The sequence below is a fragment of the Ceratosolen solmsi genome, unplaced genomic scaffold (assembly GCF_000503995.2).
Source record: "Ceratosolen solmsi marchali unplaced genomic scaffold, CerSol_1.0 scaffold6, whole genome shotgun sequence".
Classification (NCBI taxonomy): domain Eukaryota; kingdom Metazoa; phylum Arthropoda; class Insecta; order Hymenoptera; family Agaonidae; genus Ceratosolen; species Ceratosolen solmsi.
The window spans coordinates 15,821,750-15,849,702 of NW_011948414.1; the positions used below are offsets into that span (position 1 = coordinate 15,821,750).

At 29.1% G+C, this 27,953-nt stretch overlaps 1 protein-coding gene across 1 annotated transcript; it reads left to right on the plus strand.

The window, feature by feature from the left end:
* The first annotated feature begins 117 nt into the window (after nt 1-117).
* LOC105368495 (uncharacterized) lies at nt 118-27,852 on the plus strand. The gene is given in 14 exon segments (XM_011507507.1): nt 118-512; nt 12,597-12,922; nt 19,699-19,843; nt 20,677-20,690; nt 22,056-22,123; nt 22,184-22,476; nt 22,559-22,860; nt 22,923-24,210; nt 24,770-24,950; nt 26,119-26,249; nt 26,599-26,747; nt 26,963-27,142; nt 27,494-27,602; nt 27,749-27,852. Coding segments are annotated over 14 exon segments (3,666 nt in total). The 5' UTR covers nt 118-136.
* The last annotated feature ends 101 nt before the right edge of the window (nt 27,853-27,953 follow it).

Genomic DNA, 27,953 nt, shown 5'->3' on the forward strand with positions numbered 1-27,953 from the left:
AAAAAGAAAGAAAAGTTCACGATTCGGCGACGGCGGCGGCGGCGGCATTCCATGGAGAAATATACTCGAGTTGAGTCGATAGGACAGGACTCTGCTCGCTCGCATCCACCGAGACGTGGTGGCACGCACGGGAGAAATGAAGAGGAGCAAGCACGCGCAACGCGAACTCCACTCTCGACCAATGACGGGCAAGGAGCTTGCCTCGGCCTATCCTGGCCCTCGGCCTCCCTCCGGCACGGTGGGCCCGATGTCGATCCCGAGCTCGCGGGCCTCAAGAAGGGACTCTTGCTCGGAGCGAAGAGTGCGCGCTCTTCATCTCCCGGTGCCGTCTGCGCGCGCCACCGGCCCGCACCTCTTCCCGCACCACATTCAGCATCACCCAGTGGAGCATCGACGTGGGCTGCCGAAATTCGTTAATAATAGGCAGGCAAGGAATGTTGTCGCGTCGCCAGGCAGTAGAGAGGAAAGCGACGGGAGGACGCGCGTTATAAGCCTTCTAGTCCAAGCGCCAGGTAAGTCTTGGAATGCGTTTAAATGCGTGTAAGTGCGTGTTGGCGCGTGCGGTATTACTTGGAGTGCGATTAAAGTGCGTGCGTGATAATGGAGCGGTCCCTTGGAGATTGGGGTCCTTGCGGTGCTAGGTACCTTAGCGACAAGTCGAAGTTCGCTGGTGAAGCCAGACAGAAAGAGAAATGGAGTTTTCAAGTAGAGTAGAGGAGGGATCAGGCGGTAAACGGGAACGCGAGGTCGAAAGAGATAAAGAGAAGGAGACAAGGAGTAGAGTAAGGGAACGCTCCAAGAGCTTGAAGGTCTGCCGTACGTGTGCTGTACGTTCCCTCCCTCCTCCCCCCCTCTCTCTCTCTCTCTCACCCCTTCGCTCCATCTCCCTCTCTCTCTCTCTCTCTCTCTCTCTCTCTCTCTCTCTCTCTCTCTCTGTGTCGTACTCTCTAGTACTCTCTCATACTCTGTTTCTCTTGTCGTGAAAGGAAATAAATGTGTTTGATCGAGAAATACGCCCAGCACGTCTTCAATTAGCACCGATCGCTTTTCAAATACACTTTGCTAATTCATCTCAACGTCATCTACTACCTTAGACTATGCCATTAAAGCTCATCCGGAAATGCTAATTAAAGTATTCTCTTTCAAGCAAATGAATCAACGTTCGGTTTGTTACTAATTCTTCCGCCTCGTATCGTTCGATTACCAACGTGCGTTGCTTCTTTTTTTTTTTACCTTTTCTCTTTTGGCTTTAATATCGACAACCGCTTCAAAACTGGTTTGTCCTTTTATTCCTTTATTATCCCGTAAAGTGTATATATTATGATAATTTGAGCCGATAACGTCAATTTGGAGAAAGGTATTCAAATAAATCTTATATATACGATAAGCTGACTGGAAATCGAAATAAGACGTAGCAGCTTTATCTTGTTAAACACTCGTAATAACAATCCGAGGAATACTCCTAACGCAACATTTTCATTCGTCCTAAAACAAGGAATGCATCGCCCTTGCAACCTTTCATCGTTAAGCTTTGATTTAAGCAAATGAAACGAGAATTATAGAATTATTGGCATTATTTTATGCGTCCTAAAAAAAATTATTTAACAAAACTTACACAGTAATGTAAATTTCAGTTCGATTTTAAAGCTCGAATTAATAAGCTAAACATCTTTTGTGATTTTTCGCTAAGTTATACAACTAAATATTAATGATTTTAAAAGGTAGCTTTTGTAAAGCTATTGTATTACCATTAACAGTTAAGGTGCGCCTATTGTAGACAATGGATAAAATTTTCACATGAGATAATGATACGAATATTTAATAAATATTCTATTGTTATTAAATCAAAATTAAACGTTTAAAAGAAAAAAGAAAAAAGAAAAAGGAATAAAGAAAAAAGAAAAAAGAAAAAATAGATTCTTGTTTCGTTAATATGACGTTGTAATTGTTGTCTCTAAAAAGTATTTCTAGGCTTCGAAAAATTACTTTCTTTAAGAAAAAATCCTATATAAAGTATGTTTCTCTCACAAATAGTTGATTAATCATTCGACTTTGATCATCGGTAATAAATGCACGATATAACTAGCCACTACAAAGCGTATTTCATTATAATTAAATGAGGATAAGCAGAAAAATTAACAACGTACATAAGCACCTTCCTAGGACTGATTTGTGCTTCGTGGAAATTAATTTCTTTATACAAGAATGAGAAATCGAAAGAACAAGCAAATGCAATGCCGTATCAAGTGAAAAAGTAAGGCCCGTTCTACTTAGCGGCATATCTGGAAGAACGTGTGCGAGCGAGCGAGAAGAGAGAGAGAGAGAGAGAGAGAGAGAGAGAGAGAGAGAGAGAGTGGAGTGAGAGAGAGAGAGAGGAGGGGGGGGGCATCATCAGTGTCCGTGACACGCAGTCCAGACAAGCGTTCCCACCGTTGCGAGCATTTCGAACATTTCGGTTCCAAACAAATCGGCCCACTGCCACAATACCTTTTCACTCTCCCCTTCAGACACTCATTAAAAAAAAAAAAAAAAAAAAAAAAAAAAAAAAAAAAAAAAAATACAGAATGAGGCGCACGCATCGGTGCGTTCGTATGTTCATTTGAATCCAAAAGATAGCAGGTGTCGAACATCGTAACCGGTAAGCGTCGCATCCCGCGTCATTCCAATTTGCACTCGACTACATACCAATTTCCCAAAGATTTGCACGTATTTTTCAAACTGCATTTCCCTCAAATCACAAATTAGCATCATTGAAGACATAAACTGCACTATCTTTATTACTTAGCTACCTATCTGCTTATCAACTTCCGTCTTTTCGGCTTCTATACTTTTACAATGCTGTATTACCATTCGATCCATAATACTTTCTATATTTTATCAAAGATCCAGCATACCTTTATGTTCCAGTAAAAACTGCAAAATATTATTCTAATGTCAAGTAAAAGACATGACAAATTTAAATTATTTTATACCCTAATAGAGCGTCACTGACTACATTTAGCATTCACGTTTATTTCTGCGGAATGTAAAAACATACATATGAACTTATTATCGCAATTAATCTATATTATAAATTACATCTTTAATCATTCATTTAACTTAACTTATAAAAGCAAAAATGTACAATATATAACTAAATAATCTTTGCATCCATATTATTAAAGCAAAATAGTACTTTAGCTTAATTGTTTACATTAACCTCTAAGCTTTAGTTTCGATTTATCCATCCGTAATCTGTCGATTAAAACGATTTACAAATAATTTAACGCATTATTAACTTAAGATAATATTTTACTTTCGAGCTTGAATATGCTCCGTAATACAAAAATTACCCACTTTTACTATCTATTTTTCCATTATATTTGTAATACTTTTCATGCACTTCATCATAAAATCATTTAAATCAATCAAAAGATTAAGATTAAGAAAAAATTTTAAATTAAAATTTCTAATAATTTACTCATGAGAATATTTTCATTTACGTCACTTTATAAATTTTGATTGACAAACAATCTTTTCTTTTCTCAACTTTTTTAAAACTTGTAAATGTAAATTGATTTAAAATCTTGACTTTTCTTTTCTTCTTTTTTTTTTTTTTTCTAATATCATCCATAAATGTACAAAAACTAAGAGAATTTGTTATACATTAACACACACATTTTCTAATTAATAAGCTTAACATACGATATTTACAAAATACGTGCCTAAAAAATTACTTCAAAACAACTTTACATATTTTTTATTTACGCCCTTCACTGCTTAAGTGTTTGTCGTTGAAATATTTAGCAAATTATAGGTCACAATATATATATAGAAATATTGAAGAATGCATAGAGGAATCCTATAAAGTTAATATTTTTTTTTTTTTCTAATATCTTTTATTAACAGAGCGAGGCATCTTCCATATCGTTGAAATGTGACAATAAAAATTGTTTTCTATAGCAGAGTAATTCGATTATTATAAGTAAATACTTTAATAACTTAGAAAAATTCGAAGATTAAATTATTAGGATACGCGATGCAAAAGCCGTATAGTATAAATTTTTTTACGTTTATAATTTTTTAATTATTGCCATAATTCAAATATTAAATATCACTTAATTATAATTGACTACTGAAATAGTATTTTTGAAGAATCATGGAATATTTTTATCTTACTGATCAACGATCAACAATATGTTTAATTTACGATGAAACTTTACACGATTAAAACAATTTACAAAATTTTATACAAATTTTTCATACATTATAGATTAAAGTATAGATTAAAACTCGCAATAAAAAGTATTAAAAAATGTACTTAACTTAAAAAAAAAAAATACATATATATATATATATATATATATATTTTTATATAATTAATAATAATGAATCTTATAGAGAATAATCTTATTTTTATAAATCAATCTGTTCTAGTTAAACAATTAACAAATTAATCATTAAATCATTAATTAGCTATCTTAATAATAATATTTTATTTCTAGTTCAAATGTATACTCATACTTTCAAAATAACAATTATAATTATAGAAATTCTATAATAATATAAGAATTATACTAGAATGATACATAAATATTTTATACAAATATTAAATTCTATACTTCTTTCTAAACGTATTCTAATAAAAATTTATGAAAATACATTAAAAAAAGTATATATTCAATACAATATAAGGTTTGCTAGTGAATCAACTCGATAATTCTCATAATATAGATAATATATGTCATTATTATCTAATTGCTTACATAAAAAATCGTTTTATGTAGGATTCGAAACGTAAAAACTTGAAATCACAAAAGCAGGATGTTTCTTTTTTTTATATATTAAACAAATACTTGTTCATAAAATTTTAATATATACACATTATGTGCCTCATATACATATTGTAATGTCCAATTACAATGTGTAATTAATTGTATGTAAAAGCTATTAAAATTAAATGTGAATTTCTACGTTAATATGATAAATCTTTCTGAAAATATTTCATTATAAATTTTTTCAGGCTTGCAACATTGATCATAGATTAATTACAAATTATCATTTATCACGAAATATAATATAAATTTATTGAAAAATTATTTTTTCATATATCTAAAAAATTCCTTATTTTTCATAGTGATCGATTGGATTTAGTTGCTTAGACGAGTAAAAAGAGATTCAACCGTGAAATTAGATCTCAATTAACTTTGCTCAATCCCTTAACTAATTTTATAATAATTAATAATCACTCAAATATGCTTACTTACTGATCACAAATACACAGTATTTATATAAGTACACAGAGATAATAAATAATTAATTCATCATATCCTTAATTACATAAAATAAAATGCCGTAGTTTGTGTAGTATATATTAGTTATATGTTACGAGAAACTTTATTAGTAAGTAGTTAAGTATTTTTTTTTTTTTTTTTTTTTTTTTTTTTTTTTTTTTTTAAGCTTATTATAAATATCGTAAAATAAGTATTTTTAATTATATTAATGTAATAATTATTGTCATCTGAATAAAGGCATAATTTCTAAGTTATTTAAATACCATTTGTTATTTTGTATAATCGTTCGAAATGGCTGATTTCTCTTCTTACTCGTCCTAACAAATAATATAAATAAGCAATATATTCTTACCAATTGCTCGATCGATTTAATTGAAAAAGCATTTTAAGAGATGATGGATTTTATATCAACCATTTTATAGTTTCGTCAGTGTAGCAATTAAAATGATTGTACTGTAAATTCTACAATTAAATTAAATAACTTTATGATTGTACAAATAGAATATCGACGAGGATCAACTTTAAGCTAATTACATTAGTTTTAATAAATTAGCAATGATTATCATTTGAAGAAAAAAAAAATTGAAAAGCCCCATCGTATAGCTATATAGCTTCAAATAAATATTATCCAATTACTTAATGTACATATGAACTTTTAGTGAAATAGATAGAGTGCTAGGATATTTGAAGAAGCAACTAATGGACGAAGCGAGATGGATTCTGTAATATGCATCAGAGATACAGGTTTACTACTTTCTTCGATTTATCTCCACTGCCACGGTTGTTGGAGATACCTGGACGTAGCACATATAATCGATATAATCGATGATTGTCATTAAGTGTCCCCAGTCCAATCTCTTGATGGATCCAATCTCTGGATTTTGTTAAATTGCCGAATATTCCTCGAGCTCTCGGCTGGTGCATCCGAACTACGTCATATTTACGAGGGTGAAAAAAGCCGTAGCGGCGAGTCGTCATTCACTAGATCGAGGCTGAAGGAGTAAAAGGAGCGCAACCGCGGGCGTGACTCCCCTCCCCCCGAGCTCTCGGCGCGAATGTTGGAAGCCACGGGAGGCACGTCTGGGTCGGGAGGAAGTAATAGAACGAGTTCACAAAACGAGGCGACAAAAAGCGCAGCACTACGAGTCGAGCGACAGCCTGTTTTGCATCCACCGAGGTAAACCACCAGACAACAGCTTAGTCGAGTGAACTTTGTGTCGGACGAGTGTTGCGGAGTCGTTCTTTGGTTTGGTCGTTCGATTACTCATCCCCTTGGCGAAGCCACCTTCGACCTTCTGCATTGCCAGCGATACTTTATTATCGGATACCTTGCCTCTGGCCTTATTTTGACCTTTAATTATATGGAAATTTGAAGGTGTAGAGATGCTGAGATCTAAGGATTCAAATATGCGAGATGGAGCTTGAAATGTCATGATACTTGCGATTTACGCGGATGAGAACACTTGCCGAAATGATAAAATATACATTCGATGATAATCCCTAAGAAATATTCTGCATGTATAGAGTACCACATTTGTTGCTATAGTCCATAGTATTAAGCACATGTATTTATAACATCCGAGTACTGTCAATTATTAAGGGGATAAATATTTATTGGTTATTATATGAATGAAAATTATTACTATTTACTATATACTAATAGAAATTCAATGCTTACGAAGTACGTTCATATAATTTATTAAAATTGCAAAAACTTACGAGATCAATAATAGTAAAAAAAAAATAAACAAAAAAAGAAATCATTCGTCCTCTTAATAAATAAATAATAAATAAATTGTCGGAACATCTTATACAAATACGTCGTTGTTTATTTTTCCAATTAAACGTAACGATAATTTATCGTAATTGCAAGTATTCTACACATTGTAAATCATGTATATAAGATGAATAATAAATCATTTGGCAATTGCTAGCATATGAGCAGAACAAATATATCGAGCAGAAAATTATTCAATTTATTTATTATAACTTTAATTTAATAAGGAAACAAACAAACAAACAAACAAAGAAAAAACAAAAAAAAAACAAAAAAAAAAAACAAAAAAAAAATTTACGACTGATCTCATATTCGGTAGAAGGTCGAGATTTTTTGCTTCGCTTTTAAGCAAATTTTTCGAATTTTCCAAATCCAGTAAGCATCTAACCATAGCACTGGCTACGCAGTATTGCCAATACATTGTACACCCTAAATTTTCCGCTCAATCAGTCCGCTCCAACAAAATGATAATATAAATACAACTACATAGCAATAGCTATCTTCGTAATCATAAATAATATAAGAGTGAAGATTAACTTTTTTATAAAAAAAAAAAATTGTCTATATCTTATTTCGGGTATTCTACCTATACAAACGTAATATAATAATATAATATAATACGTAATAATATATACATACAAATTTATAACCATTTCAATAGTTAAATAACAATTAAATACTTTGGGAGGATTTTAATCCTTTTGATTTCGAATGATTTTTTTTCAGACGTCATTCTTTCTAATTATTTTACAATTAAGTTTGGTTTTCTGCAGAACTCTCAAAGTTCCAAAATTACTCAAAAACTTATAATTATATTATATAATATCATGCATAAATTAAAAAAATTTTATTTAAATATATTCGCGTATATCGAAATAAACAGTGATATTAGGTAAAAAAAAAAAAAAAAAAAAAAAAAAAAAAAAAAAAAAAAAAAAAAAAAAAAAAAAAAAAAACAAGTAATATACATATAAAAAAATAAATAAAATAATAATCACATAGATTACCGATACGTATTAATATTTAACTTTATTTAACAATTTAAAAATTAATAATGAAATGTTAAAATAAAGTTAAATTCCATTAAAATTCGTAAAATGAATTTTATTATTAAAATTTTAAGATTATAAGATAAATGTTAAAATTAATATTAATAATGATCTTTTCTTTCTTTTACAAATTTATATATATATATATATATATATATGATGAATATATAAGAGAAACCATTTTTATTTGTTAGTTTTTCAATAATTTCATGATTTTCAGTTAATGCAAATTCAGTTAGAAAAGTAAAATGTCAATTTTATCTTATCGATAAAAATATGCGTAAACATTTTCGAAATATAAAATTTATATTTAATATTCACATAAATTGAATGTTTCTCTACTTACTCATTTTTGCTCGTTAGAAAAACTTAATATTTTACATTATATAGCTTGATATTACGTTAATAACGAAATGGAGGTAAATTGTATATTCTTATGCCAAGCAATTTGTTAAATATTTTTATAATCTTCATTCGTAAGACAATTACATTCTTATATGATTGACCGAAATCATTTAAAATTATATGACATCTTATTTACATCCTAAGGTAGTATAAAATCTAAGTAAATTTGTAGCTTTCGATCAATTACATCTTCAATTAAGTGACTTTTTTTTATAAATATTTTTTTGAACTTTATTAAATGATCATTTTAATGGAGAAGGGAAAAATAATGAAAAATTAAATAAAAAAAGTTTGGTTTACAATTAAAAGCAAATTAAAAGAGAAAATAAAATATTTAAAGATACAGCATAGTTTATTGTAACAATCACTGAAGTGTTATTATATTTCATATAATAATTTAAATTATCGTATGGGTGTCAATTAATGTTTATTATTTTGTTTAATTGTTTACAAATATTTGTCCCAATAATAATAATTGTCCCAAATAATAATAATCGAAACTTATTGCATAAGTATTATCTCTTACGTATGCATTCGAATCTTATAATTCTCGAATGAGTGAAACGAATGAAAGATAATGCTTGAAATAAATACATTATAAACTAATATCTGTATATTTTTAAAAATTAATGCTAAATTATTACGAAATATTTATTGTTTCTATTTATTACAAAGTATGTACCGCTGAATAATGTAATTTGTTCTATACGCGTATGCGCATACGCCGACGTATGATGATAAATTATTATTCTAAATTTATTTATTTATTATCTATACACGAAAGGAGCGAAGTCGTTGAAATTAATGTATTTTCATCTTAAAAAAAGTATAATTTTCACTTCATAAATTAATAATTCATCAGAAATCGATAACTTTTTGGAAAAAAAATACAATAGGTCTTCAATGATAAGTAAATCGCCAATATTCAATTAACTGTGACTTCAGAATGTATTCAAAAGTGGCTGCTCCCAATGAATGAGCAATGAACTTGTAAAAAGCATCGTATGCCCTTCCGATCAAGAAGCCCGATTGGAAAAATTCACGAAGCGCCACGAGCAAGAACTGTTCCGACTCTCATTGTTGCAGCTCGATACGCAGAGCGCAACGTACGAACTTTCTTCGAGTACGCATTATCCATACTATGAAGTGTCTCTTTCTGTCTCTCTCTCTCTCTCTCTCTCTCTCTCTCTCTCTCTCTCTCAGCCTGTAACGATTCCTTCGCGCTCGGTGGGACGAAGCCGGAAGCGAAGTCAGAACGGCGGAACCCAAGGCTCGTTCAACGGAAAGTCCGAGACTTTCAATACGCTCGGGCTGCTTCTAAGACAGCAGTAGTGTCCGTTCCTCCGACCCTGACGCTTCCATTACTTTTTTCACACACGCGCGCGCGTCAATTTTAGTTCGAATCTAAGCGGCATTAAAATGGGATAGAAGGAGCACGAAGCTGCCAGAGTATCCGCGAGTAACCGTTAAGAAAGTCCTTTTTACGTGTGATATGGCCACTACCGTACGCAGAGTCAAACAAGAGAATCGACTGAGACGACAGAATCAAATTATCCAAGGTAGTTCCTAGTGCGTGCGTGGGTGCGCATGCATACGAAAAACTGCTATATCTCGAACTTCTTGAATTTCACCTTCGCATGATTATCACAGTGAGTGTGACCAATCGCAAAAAAACCAACTTCCTTTATCACGCTGTTTCTACAAAGTTCCATTATTTCTTCGCACTATCCTTATTGAATGCTAGGGAAGCTTAGAGTCTTAAGCAACTGTGACAAATGTATGATAGATGATGATACAGTATTGTTCCATCAGGCAGATTTCATTATTTGGAGAAGCTCTCCAAGCTCGGGTATACAAGCTGTATCAAGCTCATTATTCTTAACACAATAGATAACACAGTAATGTTTAATTTTTTTATTTATTTATATTATTTTTTTTTTTTAATATTATTTATTTATAGACTGTAATTACGTAACACATAATGAATAATAATAAATATGCCATTTTTTATTGATAATATAAACGAACTCTGTATTGAGAATATTTTTCGCTTTTACACTAAATCCCTAACTTCTATTCTAAACAAATTATCTTAAAATCTTACGCTTACTTTTATTTACTTCAACGACTAAGTTTATCCGATCAATAATTCAAGTATTTTATCGATAAACTTGTGGCGAAAGAATTCACTATTAAATATCGCTATAATGCATAAAAGTTATTGTTCTCAGGTATTATGAAATAACTGAAATAATAATGTTACTATTATAATAATAAACATCGATCATAAATTATGTAATTATTTGTAATACGTCGTTAATTATTCAACATATGCATATGGATAATAATAATATTAATATATTTAAATTTATATACAATGTATTATGTTCATCGATGATTCATACAGAATATATATTTAAAACATTGATAAATAAATAAAAATGTGTTAAAACCTTAATAAAAAGACTTGATATTTCATACAATTACGTATATGAAAATTATAAATATAAAAAATTATGAATTCACTTTATAGGTACTATAAATTATCGATACACGGTTAATATAAATAATTAAAATAACAAAATCTCTACGTAATATAGAGGATTTGATACAATTGCAATAATACTTTATTTATTCTTCTTTAGATAAGAATAATAATATTATAAATTTAATTCATTATTTTTTGCGGTTTGAATTTGAATTGCTATAGAATTTTTATGGACATTTTTATAATTATGTATAATTATTAGATGTCATGGTACGAGATGAAATTATATATTAAACGAATAATATATATTTAGAGACACAAGGTATAATGAATGAATTTAATTTATATAATTAAATTTCGAATACCAGTATGATAAATTAATTGATGTATTGAAAATTAGACGACGATAGAGATAATATAAGTTTGTGTATTACATCAATATGCTTCACAGATTCTTAATCTATCACAATCACGTATTCATTTTATATCTCTGTAAGTCTCTTTACTCTTTAGCATTTCATCATTATGAATTATCAGTTTATTGATGCTTTTAAATGTACACTATTTGATCTCAACTAACGACGATAGAAAGCATCTGATTGAATTTTAATGAAAATCAACGATAGTATCTGCATAACATTATATAACGTTTAAAAGATTCTAAAATTTATTTCATTTGATTTTCAAATTTAAAAATCATTTTAAAATCATTAATTTCTAAAGACTTATAGCTGTATAGAAATATTTTCAAAAAATTCAAATTAAAACATACTATCCAGATAAATTATTTTTCATTAAAATGATCTGTGTAATACATCGACTAATACAATACGTCGGAGAACATTAGCATATATAAATATATATATATATATATATATATATATAAGTAAATCTACGTACGCTCAACATTACGTATTTTATATGCTTTTAAAATCTATTTACTTAATTTATCCATCTTACTTGTAATTTTTTACAATTTGAAATTTATCTTTAAACTTCAAATACCTATACCCTAATAACTATTTAGAATAGCTGAGTAATTAATTATAAGTTAATCAATAAGACTATTATTTCATAATTTTGGAAATAAATATCTGCGAAGGAATTAGATTTATAGTAACTAATTCAGTATGTATATGGTAATTGTACTATTCTTTCTCTTGTAAAAAAATTTTTCGAAAGAATATTTAATAGCTTTCTACTGTAAGTATCTCTAAAATTAATTTTGACAAATATATTTTTATAATATAATAATAATATTGTAAGAATATAATATTTTGCAAAAAATACAATTTACTTGTAAATTTTTAGAATTAAAAAAGTTATTACATTTACAAAGGCATTATTTTTTTTTTTTTGATAAAGAAATTTTATTTACGAAAACACTTGAGCAATAAGAAGCACCTTTTTTTTACAATAAATTCTGAAATATTCGCCTTAATGAATCAGCGCACAAAGTATTATAGCTCTTAAACGAGTATATAAGAGCCTTAACAACATAACTAATTATCTATATCATGCATACTTAACTTTCTAGCCAAAATTCATATGTAAACAGGATTGTCAATGCATAATTCTAATCGATATAATTACGTTTGATTTAGATGAGGATAATCCATGTAAACCGGTGTCACCAATTCCACCGCCTCCGCCATCCAAACCCCCGCCCAGTGATACGGAACTGGAACAACAATCACCCTACAACCACCAGCAGTATCAATCTCAAGAAGCTCAGCAGCATCAGGAGGGCAATAAAGCTGGATTCGCAGTGGCCGAAACGTGCGTTTGGATGAGCCAGAGGACTCCTAACAACAAGAACGCTTTTGCTCCGGATTACAGGATGCCCCCGCTCTACGGCGACGAGCAGACGACGCATCAGCAGCTCCAGCAGCAATCGGCAAATCTGCAGACGCACAGCAGCAAGTTTCCGGTAATTCGCAGATTGTGACAATCGAGGAAAGTATCGAGGTGTGGACTGTACAGGTTGGAACGCGGATTGCATATCGCGGCTTTCGCTCTCTCGCGTTCGACGTGACTTTCGTACGAGGTCACCTCGGCACCAACCAACAGCACCACCAGCTTCTGACCCTTTTAGCTTTGCCTTCGATACTAATGGGCTTTAACACGGCACCGTATAACCCCCCGAGACAGAGACCAGCGAGCTGTCTCACTTTAATCCTAATTGAACTTCTTTTTATAACGTTATAGAAATAATGAGCAAACTTATGTCAAATACAGATGGATTTTAACATTATTTTGCTCGGCGACCTCTCGGTACACCGAGAGACAACGCCAATTAATCTCCTAAGCGTAAGTGCTCGTAATAGTAAAAGAGAGGGAAACTCTGAGAAATATAACCGCGTCTTTATAATATTAATAAGAGAATAATTTCGTTAGCAGTAAAAAGTGTGATTATTTATCCTGGAATTTCGTTTCGTTAAACTTTTGTTTCTTCGTCAATATCGTTTAACCACAATTCATAGCCTGTCCATAGAAATATTTACAATATAAAAATTGAAAATCTAATTTATAGGCAATGCAGAATTGTAATGGCAGATGTGTAAACAAGTGTAAGACGTTTTGTCTATTAAGAAAAGCTTGCAAGCTCATTATAAATATAAAAGCTGTATGGGTATATTCTTAAGCTACAAATATATAATCATATTACTTTTGGAAAGGTTAGAAAAATTAAAGGTAGTTAAAAAAATATCGATTATCAAGCCCCTAAGCACTAACACACACTCACATTAATTTAAATACAATTTAACATGATAATATTTATGACGATTATTCCCATTTATCTATGTTTTTCCTATATTTTTAGAAATTTTGAAACGGAACAATTTCATCTGCTCGATGAATTTAGTAATTTGCTTAAAATATTGATGAAATTATTAGTTTTTAGGACTTAAAAGTCACAAATTATTACTTATAACAAAAGTATTTTCATAGTTTGAGGCTATGAAACTACACGATAAACAGACAATAGATTGAAAATAAAAGCTTCCACAAGAATAATGTATAAAATGTGCTATAAACTTGCAACTTTACAGTTAAAAGCTCATACCGCATGATTATGATGGCACCTTATCCGTTCAAATGATAAAACAAAAGAGTCATTTTTATAGAAATCCCTTTATTCGTAAGGAAAGCTCTGGCGATACTGTTGACTGTAGAAAGTGCGATTAGATTCGTTCGTTCATTTGGCAAACTCATAAAAGTTGAAAAACTTACGCTACACTTTCTTAATCAAATTGACTATGAACCAATATAACTAATTGAATTCGTGAATTGTAATATAATTATTTAGTCGGAAGGACTATAAGTTAATCTAACGTATTTTTATATTTTAATAGAAGCAGCGAAACTTAGATTAGCGTAACTTCTAATCGCTACCATTTAAGAACATTGGTCAATTATATTTTTCAATATCTCGATAATTGAATATAATCAAATATAAATTATTACATAAAAAAGAAACAAAAACAGTGAATACAATCGTAATCGATAATTATTATCATGATTCTCATAAAAGTCGAACGATTCATTTCCATTTAATCGTACTACAGCTAATTTCTTTCCATTTATTATTATTGTTATTGTTATTGCTGATGCCGCTACTCTCGGTTCTGCCTACTACAGTTTTTATGCTCGTTATTATTGTAGTTGTGTTAAATAGAAAAAAAAGAAAGAAAGAATAGAAAAAAAAGATGAGCGAGTCTATGGCATCCATTTTATTAAATACAACAAATATATAATAAAAATCTTTTCTAAAGGATTTTTGTTGGCCGAAGAAAAAAAAATTCTACCAAAAATTACTCATTCTTTTAATTCGTTTACTTGAAAATAATTTACAAATGCAAATAATATACAAATGAAATTAAATGTTTATAAACGTCATTTATATAATGTAAAATCTCTTGATAAAATTAAATTGAATATTTATACTCGATAATGATTGTATGTGAATTTTTTCCAAAATTAAGAAAAATCATCAAGAGTCATTGAGAAGATTTATTACATTAGCTTAACACGTTCGAAAATAATTATAAATCAATTTATTCATTTAATTATTATACACCAGATTTTACATACAATTAAATAGTAATCTTTATAAAACTTTAATTTTCCTTTCTCGAAACGATATATTAGATTATTCTCTACTTATACTATAACTTAGTTGTCCGATCCTCATTTCGTTATTAACAATTTTCTTCTTCACGAAAACAGTTTTTAAAGAATATTTAGAAATAATAAAGGATAATTTACGTGAAAAACTACGTTTTTATGAAATTTCTATTAATAGTTTTTGAAATTTTTATATAATATTTTTAATATTTTAAGATTTTTAAGCTTATATCCACGATTCACATCCTTTCTAAATGCACTTTTAGAAATATTAAATTCTTTGATATATTATTATAATAATTATATCGTTACAATTTTGTGTATAATATATTCATAAAAAATTTCTTATATTTAAATTATACATATAGATGCTATATTACATTGACAATTTAGTTTGTATTATATACAATCATTTTATTTCATTTATTTTAACTTTACCACGAACATTTTTTTATACGAATAATAAGATAATATATATATTTATTAGAGGTCTGTGTATAAACATGAAAATTAAAAAACTAAAGGCATCTTTTATTATGAAATTAAAATAATTGTAACTATTCATAAAATGAAGCATTTAAAACAAATTTTCCAACACCAAATACAACGCAGTGTAATAGCTAATAAAAATATGAATAATTTTTAATACTTTCAATGATCGATATACCACATACAAATAATTTATAACTCTATTAAATATTTAATAATGATGAATATAGATGTACACTTTTTTCTTTTTTTTTTTTTTTTTATGCATGCCATTTTCGTCTATTTATAAATAATTATTTTATATGTTCATATCTTCATAGTGCTAAAGATAAATGATGAACAGTGAATCGATTAATGATTGCACAATGTTTATCGTTTAACGTTATAATTTTTATGAATTTTACATTGCAAATAATTAAAAAATCAATCTCTTAGAATATTTTTATTACATTGAAAATGTAAAAAATTATACTTTGTAAAAAATTAACTTCGATATTTTTTTCATTTAAACTTTTTGTTTTCAACTAAAAAATATGCAATTTTATTAACATTTCAAATTTATAATATAGATAATTTAATTATCAAATTTAACGTTTAATCGAAATAATTGAATATTTAATATATTAATAAATAAATATGTAAACGTTATCTAAAAATTGACGATTCTTTGTCATTTTTTTTTCTTATGTCATTACGTATACACGTAAATACAATGATATTACGTCTTTTTGTAATCACTGATAATTTTTCCTCGTTTTATTATGATAAATTACAAAAATAAGTTAAATGTATTATAGTTAATATAACAATGAATTGCCAAATTGCTACGTTCCATTATAAAAACAAATTTCCATTAATAATACACCGAAACGATAAAATTATGTCGATAACTACAAATTTGTACACTTAATTATCTAACGATAGTATTTATTCGAATGAAATCGATGAAATTTATATTTCATAATTGTAATTAAAATCACGGATAAAGATATTTAAACTTTGAAATTACCAACTAATGGAAATATTGTTTTAATCTCTAAGTAATATTCTTAAATTAGGAAAATTCATACTTTTAAATAAATTGAAATGAACAAAAAAATAAATAAATAAATTAATAACATGTTAGAAATGAAATTATTATCAAAAAATATACACGTAAGATGTAGAAATACGAAAGCTAATGCACCTTTCGATCGTACAGCTTTTAATTCCGTAAAGGCGCGAAAGATTAATGAAAATCAAAAACCCACGGTGCGATGCGCTCACCTCACTGCCTTAACATGCATCAGCAACTTTCTCCTTATGACTGCGGCAGGCGTATGTATAGAGCTGGTCTACGAGAGTAGAAATAGCCGCGACATAATTAATTGAAACTAATAAAGAAAGACGAGTTTTTGAGTCTCTGTATCCGTAGGAAGTGACCTTATTGAGACGATCGAGCCGAAGGACAATTTGAAATCGAGTGCGCGAAAAGATGGAAGCTACCGGAGCTAGTGAAAGTTATGTATTTCGATCCACATTAAGATATATTCTCGATACACGTATACGTATACGCAGGCGTGTGAATTTGTGGTACCGGTAGCGCAAATGGCTCTCCCCAGTAAGGAACTAAATGAAAGAGACGTCGTCGTCGTCGGCTTTGCGCTATTCGGTTGGTCCGAGTCTTAACTTGGTCGGTTCATCGTACGGCAGCTGATGGCGACGCTGATGGTGGAAGTAGTGCTGTTGCTGCTGCTGCTGCTGCTGCTGCTGCTGCTGCTGCTGCTGCAACTACTACTACTCCTACCATCTTACACGCCTGCTCCCGATGGGAAATTTCTCAGCGGCAAACAAAGGTCTTCGCTAGACGGAACACACAAAGTACGGAGCACAGCTTGGACGCGTGTGTACCGTTTACCGGAAACAGCTCGCGAGCGCGCACAATATTACAATTTGAGCGTGCCTGTATCTTCTACATCACAAATTCTCGCTCTCTATCTCACTACATCTTCTTTATCCTTTCAAACTCGCCCACTTTTATCTTTAGCTTCAAAAAGTCTTCAATTTCTCTCACACTTTATTATCGAGAAATTATGCTCTCGTAACAGTTTCTCAGCTCAGAATTTGCTCAGAATTAAGATCGGTAATATAGCTAGTGCTTACTTATTTTATGTACAAATTTAATAGGGCTTATAAACAATTATAGATCGAGCAGGATCCGCGTACGTATTATCAACAGCAAATTAAAAAAAAAAAATATTAGAATTATCAGAATTGACAAGCTTTCGTGTCGTATTTTTCATTGGTCTCATAAACATTAGCATTATTAATCTTTTAGTTAATTTAGAGTTAGGATTTCGTACATTGAAAAACACTGTATCAATGTAAATAATGAAATATTGAAAAAAATATCGTGTGATCAATAATTATGATCAATTTTCATAATTGCTCGATTTAATATTTGTGTTGTATTCAGAGAAATAAATAATTTAATTAAGCTTGAAACTTTTTATTTTTTTCTTTTCAATATAAGTCATGACAATTATTCGACAGATACTCGTTATATATTATGAAGTATCTTTCCAATCAAATATACAACTCGTTGATTTATTTATTTAATTATTATTAACTTTCATTGAAACATGAAATATACAAAAATTTATTTAAAAAAATTTCAAAAAACATATTTTCAATTGATAAAAATTGCCTATGGACTAGTATTATAGAATTATTAATTTTAATAAATGAAGAACGAAAAAAGTGATTTAAAAATTATTTAAAATATATATATATATATATATATATATATATATATTTCACTGAAATTGCTACTATAACTAAAAGATTTGTTTTTAATTTAAATTATGTAATGTTTAATTAACCTGGCAAATCTTCGCACAACCTTCAAACATAATTTTCTCTGCTTTCAATTTTCAATTTATTGAAATTTAATCATTAATCCAAATACACTAAATACTTATTTATTACGTAAGAAACATACTATACGCATACCACATATTACATATATCGTTTATAACATTGTGTCGTATCTTATGAACTTATATTAATTTTATTAATTGATCTATTGATTAAAAGTACAAGTTAGTTAATATTAAAAATGCTCGTCTCATTAAATAATTTTATCGTTAAAATATTCGATTATTCAGAAAAACACTGATTTGAAAGAGTTAATTAATTTAATTTACATGTGACAATTAACAAATCCGTAAAAAATATTTATTATTATATAGAATATTGTACAATTATATATATATATACAATTATATATATATATATATATATATATATATATATATATATATATTTTAAATAATTTTTATTATATATATATATATATATATATATATATATATAACAAAATTTATGAATAAATAAAATAAATCGATCTAACTTTTTTATTCATTATATATGCAAAATAACAAACTTAATATTAATGCTAAATTAACATAACGGAATCATAACATTTTCTTACAATGTATTCGTACGAATATATATACTTATTATCGATCTTAATTTAATCTTCTAATAATTTTTGACATTAAATTACAATTAAAAAATTACCGTTAGAAAACATAATATTTATATTTTTCTCTTTCTTTCTTTCACGTTATCCATATAATCAATACATATCTATAGATTTATTGGATTATTCTATCTGAAATATTGCATTTTCAATTTTTAATTTACATGACAATTATAACTTGATGTACATCCATTAATATACTCGTCTCTAAATAGTTGAAAATCATTGCTTCTAATTTTTTAAAGCTTAAAGGAAACAATTTAATTAGATTGTAAAATAGGATAGAATATTTTCAGCCATATCGCTTGTAAATCGTAAGCTAGTCAATATATTTAATAACCATAATCATACAAAGTAATACAAAAACAATAAATATAGTCTATTAAATTAGAAATATCAAATCAAAATGAAAATTTATACCACAGTTATAAATGTTTTGTTCGCACTAATAACATTAAAATGATTTTTACTAAATGTATAAACTAACATTACCGAATCTTATATAACGTAAAATTATTAATATTTACGAATGTAAGCATTTCGATGAACGTGCAATTATTTTATAGATCGAGCGGGAAGTAGTATTATCTCTTGGTGAAAAGAATTCCAAGATTCCTATTTTACACGAGTATAAGCAAAAAACATCAGGAAAAGTAGCCATTGCGCCCGATGCACCAGTTAAACAACAAGCCTGGGTTCACGAGGTAAGTTGTATTCAATTTTAGAAAATCAGGTTAAATGGAGAGTAAGAACTAGTGTAGTGCGGGGATAATTTTCTCTTATACCTATAAGACTTTTAAGCATAATTCTATTATAAAACATCATCAAAACTCAAAACCGAATCATAATCGTAATTTTAATTCAATCAATGTTTCCACCCAAATATTATTAACATAAAAAAATATTAACATGAAAATTGTAATTAATGATTTTAATCATGAACTATCGTCACATCGTCTATTAACATTTATCTTTAAAAACTAATTTTAATAATTCTAAAACAAAAAAAAAAAACAAAAAAAAGAATAGATTTTGAATCAATTTTATTTTTTTAAATTTTTTGATCAATGAAACATGAATAGGTTTTCATATCGAATTCAAAGAAAAAATCTAAAATAATTTTTAAAACATTTCGTTCGATATGTTCAAATAAGTTTCCATACGAATATCGAAGCTTGCAAACTTTCTTTCTTTTTTTTTTTTTTTTTTTTCTAAAAGAAACAAAGTAAACATGAAAAGTAAAATAAACGATATCGAGCTCGAAAGAATATTCGTGTTAAATATTCTGTATTTGATAGCCATTATACGACAAAAAAAAAAAAAAAAAAAAAAAAAAAAAAAAAAAAGTAAAAAAAAAATATGAAAAATTTTTTTGCTAATTCGAGCAAAAAATGCTTCTTTTCTTCATTGCCTTCGAATATACAAATTATCGTTGATATTAAATTGTTTAATTACAATCTTTATATCTTTATAACACACTTTTCTTTAAAATCATTTGAATTTTTAATAATAATTATCTATAAAATTTACATTCAATTGTCAAGCCGAGTTCATATTTGTGAGATTATAAAAGCCAAAAATTATTAACATATACCTAACTTAGTAATGTTTGAAAGGTATGGATTGACTAATTTTACATTTAGCAGATGAGCTGCGATAAACTCAATAATTCAAACTTTTCACATTTCACTCTCACATAATAACACACAGTATCTAAAATGTCTTGCTATCTTATTTTATTCATTTCCTGGCAGAGTACGCTCCGCGTATCTTGTTATTCTTCGCACATACATCCTCTAACAACATCGAAAGCCATTCAATGTCGGATAACTTTAGTATATATGTATATTAGCGTACGTGGAAGATATAAAAATGCGCGTGTGTGCGTGTGTGTTTATAAATCTTTTATGCACGCCAATTATCCATTATTGTGTCCACTTTCTTCTATGCATTACTTTAACATTAAATTAATTTTTAATAAATATTATCAATTTTATAATTCATATTGATAAAGATTATGTAAATAAAACTATACTGAAGTTTTTGTCGATTTCTTATATTTTCAATTGGCAAATGAATTATAGTCTAATTGAGGAAAAAAACTTTCAACAAAATTTTTTTTACTATATTTAATTGATTGGAAATAGCGAAATAATACTTGTTTTTTTTTGTTTATTTTTTTTTTTTGATAAAATTTTAATGGTACTTATATTTTCATAGTATTTCAAATTTCTTTTTGATTTATTAGTTAAATACCTTAGCAAATACATATGGCAATATTCCGTTTATTTATGAATTCGATTACATTTATCTATTTTTTGCTTTTATATAAAATTCTACTCACTATCTTATATTTAAATGGACATTAACACAAAGAAGAAGAAGAAGAAGAAGAAGAAGAAGAAAAAACCATTATTAACAATGTTGTTTAAGCGTTATTTTTAATAAATAAAAATTTTTATTTGACCAAATACCAAATTAAATAGATATTATGCTCAGTATCAACGGCATTACTTAATATAAATGTAATTTGAATATTAAAATTTTAAATATAAATGAATATGTAATTTGAAATAATTTATACTGACTTATCCTTTTCAATATTTATATTCAATACTTATGCACCTCTCTCTCTCTCTCTCTCTCTCTCTACCTTTCGCAATTATTTTATTTTTAATATTATAATTAAATGTTAATATAAAAATTTGCATTAATTGATTCAATGCCTCGATGCACGTCGATGCCCGCTCTTGGCTATATGTAAGGTAAATGACTTGGAATCGAATTGTTAATGAGTTTCTGTTTGTTACTACTTTTTTCTTTTTCTTTTTTTCTTTCTTTTTTTTTTTTTTTTTTTTTTTTTTTTTTTTTTTTTTTTTTTTTTTTTTTTTTTTAATATAGTAATTTATATTTATTATACTAGGCAACTCAAATACAAGATTTAAAACTGGATGCACGGGGCAAATCTTTCCAGACCTCTGATAATTACTCGTAAGTTCATTTACAATTGATGATAGAATAGTAATTTGTAAAAGTCTTAAAATATTTTAGTGCATCGAGTGGAGTTTCTATGAGTAAATCATTAAAATTAGATGAGGAAAAGACGAAATCGTTATCCAGAACATATCATACGATCAAAGATATGATATCTAGTCGATTCGGCCCTAATAGAAAAGATGTCGATCCAGAATCTGAGGCAAGTTTAAACAACGTAACGGAAGATCTAAGAAAATCTAGTAGAAGTATCAATGAGAGCGAAAGTAAAAAACAAGAGTCTTCGTACGTAACATCTCGAAGTCAAGATCTTTCGATCAGCATGCAACAGTATTCGAAAAACAGCTACGGTAACAGCCTAGTAATATAATTCGAAAACATTTTTCAATTATTACGTCACTTAATTTAATTACACATTTAATTATTCGATAGGTCAATATGGATCCTCGTATAATTATCAAAGTGGCCAACAGAACGTACCTCTACCGGGACAACTGCAATCATCTAATCAACATCAACCGACATTACCCAGTGGTCAAAGTGCTCAACTCCACGTAACGCATCATACACCGCCTGGCGGCATACAAACAGTCCATCAAACACAAATCACTTCGTTTGCGCAAACCACAGCTGCCGTACAACATTCTAATAGAGATTATATTGTACAAAGTCCCGGTGGGATGATAAATCAGGTGATACATCAGACTCCTCATCAAGCACCTAGTCATAATCAAGTACGTAATAATTAATCGAGCTTCTTTTATCCTTTCATTGCATTATTCATATTTATTTATAGAATCAAGTTGCGATGCAAATGAAACAGTCGATGCAGCAATCACAACAAACATCTGGAATAATGCAGAACACCGGTCCGAATTGTCAAAGTCCGCAGCAAATGCTTCATCAGAACCAACATCATTTGAGCCCCCGTTTGACTCAACAACACGCTCAAAATATACATCAACGTCAACTTATTCAACAAATTCAACAACAACAACAGCAACAACAGCAACAACAGCAGCAGCAGCAGCAGCAGCAGCAGCAGCAGCAGCAGCAACAAAATTCGGTTGGCTTACCAAATCCACAAAATGCATTGCGTAATCAACATCCACATTTTAATAATGGTAATGGAGCGGTAATATCAAATTACCAGCATTATCAGCAAAATAGGCAATCGATGTCGAGATCACAAATCGATTTGCCCAGCACGTCGAGACAATTAACGCAAGATCTCAGAATTCCTAGTCAAGAAGTGTATTATCATTACAACCAAAATAGAACAAACAGATATGGTACGCCTCAAATATATTCTAGGAATGATAATGCTAATCATCAAGACAATGAATTTCAAAGAAGAAACTCAGGAAAGGGTATAGGAAAAGCCCTTTCGCAGCCACAGCTATCGTATGACGATGGGAAAACTGATAATAATTGCGTCGAGGGGACTAATCCAACATTACTAAATCATACATCAGAATCTGTAGATGACAAGGAAAAGTATGAAATCTCAGTGGATGAACCGCAAATAGATCACTTTAGTAGAAATAGCTCGAGAAGAGCTACCGTAGAAGAATACAGACCCGAAACAAGTTTTGGCATTCGTTCAGAAGAAACTCGATCGTCACAAAAAGATTATCAACGAGATCGGGCACCGGATGGACAAGAATCAACGGGAACATCGATTCAAAAACGTATCGAAGAGCTTCGTAAAAAGAGTGAAATTGAAATTTGTCAAGATCCAAGAATAGTGCACAAAAATGGGGCCAAAGTAGATGGTCAAAAGTGGGATGAAAAATGTCAAGCGATAGATAATATTAAAAAGCCTGTAATGGGAATTGAGGAATCAAATACGGCAAAAAGGGAGCCTCTATTATCGTATAACACGAGTAATAAAGAAGCCGGAATTTCTCAACGGAAAGATTGCTTGGAACACGGCATAGGGAAATTAAAAATACAACATCAAGGATCTGGTTCGGATTATGATAAAGCTGGACAAAGTTCTTCTAATGTCGATTCGGGCAGAGGATCGGCTGTTTATTCTAGTGGAAGAAGATTACCAGCTGAAGATTCCAATCACGGGCAAGGTTCGTCGATGTAGAACTTTCTTTTTAATAATAATCAAATATCTACAAAACATATAGGCATATACAGGCATATATTGTTGTAATGTACATAGATACACTTTATAGTAAAAATTGAATTAATTTCTATCTATATTTTTATAGAGTTTGTATTAAATCAGCTTTTCCAATTAAATATTAGCTATATTAGATAATAAAGAATATATTAGAAATAATTCTTGATTTTATGTTTAATAAAACAACGAAGTAATGATATTCTTCAATTATATCTATTTCAATTAGATTCGGTACGTACGCTAACACAAAAAAAAAACACGCGCGCGCTCACACAAACACACACCCACACACACACACACACACACACACACACACACATAATAATCATTCGACATAAAAATTACATTTATTGATCGGTAAAAGAAAATTCTAATAATATTATTATATTAATATCATGATAAATATATTCAAGAATACGAAGCGAAAGACGAAAGAGCGCTAAAACATTTTACAGTGACTAAAGATTTTTACAATTCCCTCGATACTTATTCTATGTACATTGCAGTACAAGATGCTGAGTGGGTCGACATTGTCGAGTCGGAGTTACGAAGTATTTTAGAACCAAAAGATACAGCACCAATAATGCATTCAACCTTCTCGGAAAGCGTTTCGTCTGTGACGCCACCGCTACCACCGCTCACACCCCAAGAGAGTCCGAGGGCCTCAAGGAATCGATTCTCAACGAGGTAAAAGTCACTTTGAACAGTCGATCCACACCCCCCCCCCCCCCCAAATACCCCGCTATGTTATTTGTGTTATTTTACTCGCTTAATCTTCCACTATTTTATTTGCGTTCACTTGTAAATACGAATTTACACTTTCAGGTGTACTTTCACATCTTTTGTTTTTAGAAAGACAAAATAGGCAAACAAAAGTAACGATAAAAATTGAATATATTTTGTTTGATACAATTTTTAACGTAATTTCAATTGGTTTTTATCATTTCATTCATACGTGTATAATGAAAACGAGTTTTCATAGTCGTCGTTGGTTTTTCATTTATTTTTATGCAAATTGGTAAACCTCCAGCACTTTATATTTCAAATTATTAAGATAATTATTTTATCTTATTCTTTCTACAACTGTTTTTTAAGACAATAATCATAAAATGTTTGAAGGAAATTTTAAGGAAAAATTGAGATAATTACTTTCAATATGATATTATTATTGATATGAAAGTCGAATTTTCGTGATGGATTATGAAATTATGAACTATAACGAGTGAAATGGAATAAAATTAAATTATCAAAATCAACAATATTGCCAAGTGAACTCTAATTTTCGAAATAATTTTCATAGGGACCTAAGTAAATTATTGGAGACGAATTTTCGATAAATACTTATATAAATTTAAAATCTTCGATTAACAATATGTAGAAATTTGCACGAAACTATACGATCGTCGGTGCAAGATTGCCTAAAGATTATCATAAATGTTTTTATAGAGACGTTAACACCAATCTTACTCATACTATCAGTAAGATAATATTAAGAAGAAAAAAAAAAAAAAAACAAGAAAAATTTCTATTTTCTCATGAAAAGTATATTTTTAGATGCGATGTGTACAATGTTAAAAAACGGTCTGATAATTGTCAATTTTGTATTGTGAGATAGATTGAATTAATTATAATTATAAATACAAAAATTTTATAGAATAATCAAGAAAATAAATATAAATATGGCCTTTGTTGTCGTTATATTTTTCTCTAATATTACTCGTTCATAAAATTTATAACCTCGAAGGTAATGTTTAGGATAAATTATAAAATGATTTATCCATTAAATTAAACCGTATAATGACGAAAATTTACAAAATTAATCATAAAAATAAAACCATTATTTAATCGATTACAGTTTGCCTTATGGAATGAAACCGAATTATGAAGAATATGTTAAAGGCTCGGAAAAAAGAAATTATCAAAGTAGCAACAAACATCGTAGTGTACTTACTCCAAAAAAGGAATCTACTAAAAAATTTAGTCATCGTAAGTGACAAAAAAAAAAAATAAACAAAAAGATTAAAATTCTAAAAATACGTTAAAATTCAGTTTATCATTAGAAACGTAAATATTTTTTCAAATAAATTGCACGTCATTTAAAGCCAGTGAAAAAATTCGTATCATATAACCATTTTTTTTTTTTTTTTTTTTGTTTGTTTGTTTGTTTTTTTTTTTCTTTTTTTGTTTTTCTTTATTGTTTTTAAATTAAGTAGCAAATAAAAAGTACGTATTTCAAATATTCCTTAAAATATAATAACAAGATCATTAAACACTAATGGATATTAAATAATAAGAGTCAATAGTGACAAGCAAATGTTGCATTCGTTATAAAAAGTTTTTGGGTTCGAAGCTGGAGAACTAACATCAACGACAACTGCGCTCGATTTGGATTCAATGTTGGATAGAAGCGATTCGGATTTAAGTACAAATGATGCTCGAACTATTAGAAAACAACTGGAAGGCCTTGAGAACATGTATAGTGAAGTATGCGAATAAATAAATTAATGTATTTATTTATTAAATTTTTATATAACAATTTTGCTGGTATAATTGATCGATTTATTATATATAATTAAATTGTGCTCCTAGCGCCTAGCGCCTAATGTAAAATGTAGTTAGCTAATTTTAATAAAGATAATCAAATTAAAATTGAAGAGTTAAAAACACATAATCATAATATACCTTTCCATATTCTTAAGGTTTTGAAGCTGCTCGGTGGTAATACGAAAAAACGAAGAAAAACGCGTGGTTTAGCAAGTTACGGATCAGTGTCGTCATTGCCAACGTCGTCGGTATCGTCTCGACCCATAATACGTCATCATGACAAAAGACGATCCCATAATGTCGAAGATAGAATGAAGAAAGTTAAAGATATTAAGGTGAGTTAACGAATGCAAATTTTGCACATGAAATTTTAATTGTATATTTATTACTCCAGCTACTTACTAGATTTTAATTTACAAAAAATATAATTTATAAAAATTGTACGACAACGCAGATAGGCAATAACAATTTTGTATTTAAATTATAATTAATTTTAAAATCTTAGTAATGTTATGTTTTTAATCTATTTAATTTATGAACAACCATTAATTTATTTATCGATCAATTTTAGTATCTCAGATTTAAAAATAAAAAGCATATACTACTCGATATAGTAAGATTTTTAATTTTTATATTATTTTCTAATTAAAAATGAATTATATTAATATGCTGCTTATATTTTTTAGAGTATTAATAAGCGTTTTCAGCGATTAGAATCCCATGTGGTTACACTTGCACGCTCAGTGGCTCATTTAAGTTCCGAAATGAGAACACAACATTTAATGATACAGGTAAAGAATCATAATACCTTTTCGTATTAATAATTTAACGTCGAGATGTATCGAAAACTGTACAAAAAATAAAATAAAATAAAAGATAAAAAAAGAAAAAGATAAGAAAAAACATTTTTTATATATATATTACTTTTATAAGTACAATGGTTTTAGGAAATGGAAAATATTAGAGGCGAAATAGCGGCGCTTCGAACCCAAACAAATATGGCAATGGTACGATCTCAGTCTCAACCAGTAATTAAGGATTCTGAGTTACCGGCCCTCTCAAATCCATCTCGAGTTAAAAAACTAACAAAGTTTTTCGGCACCGAGCCACCACTGATCAGACTCTTTCTTCGAGAACTTGGCTACG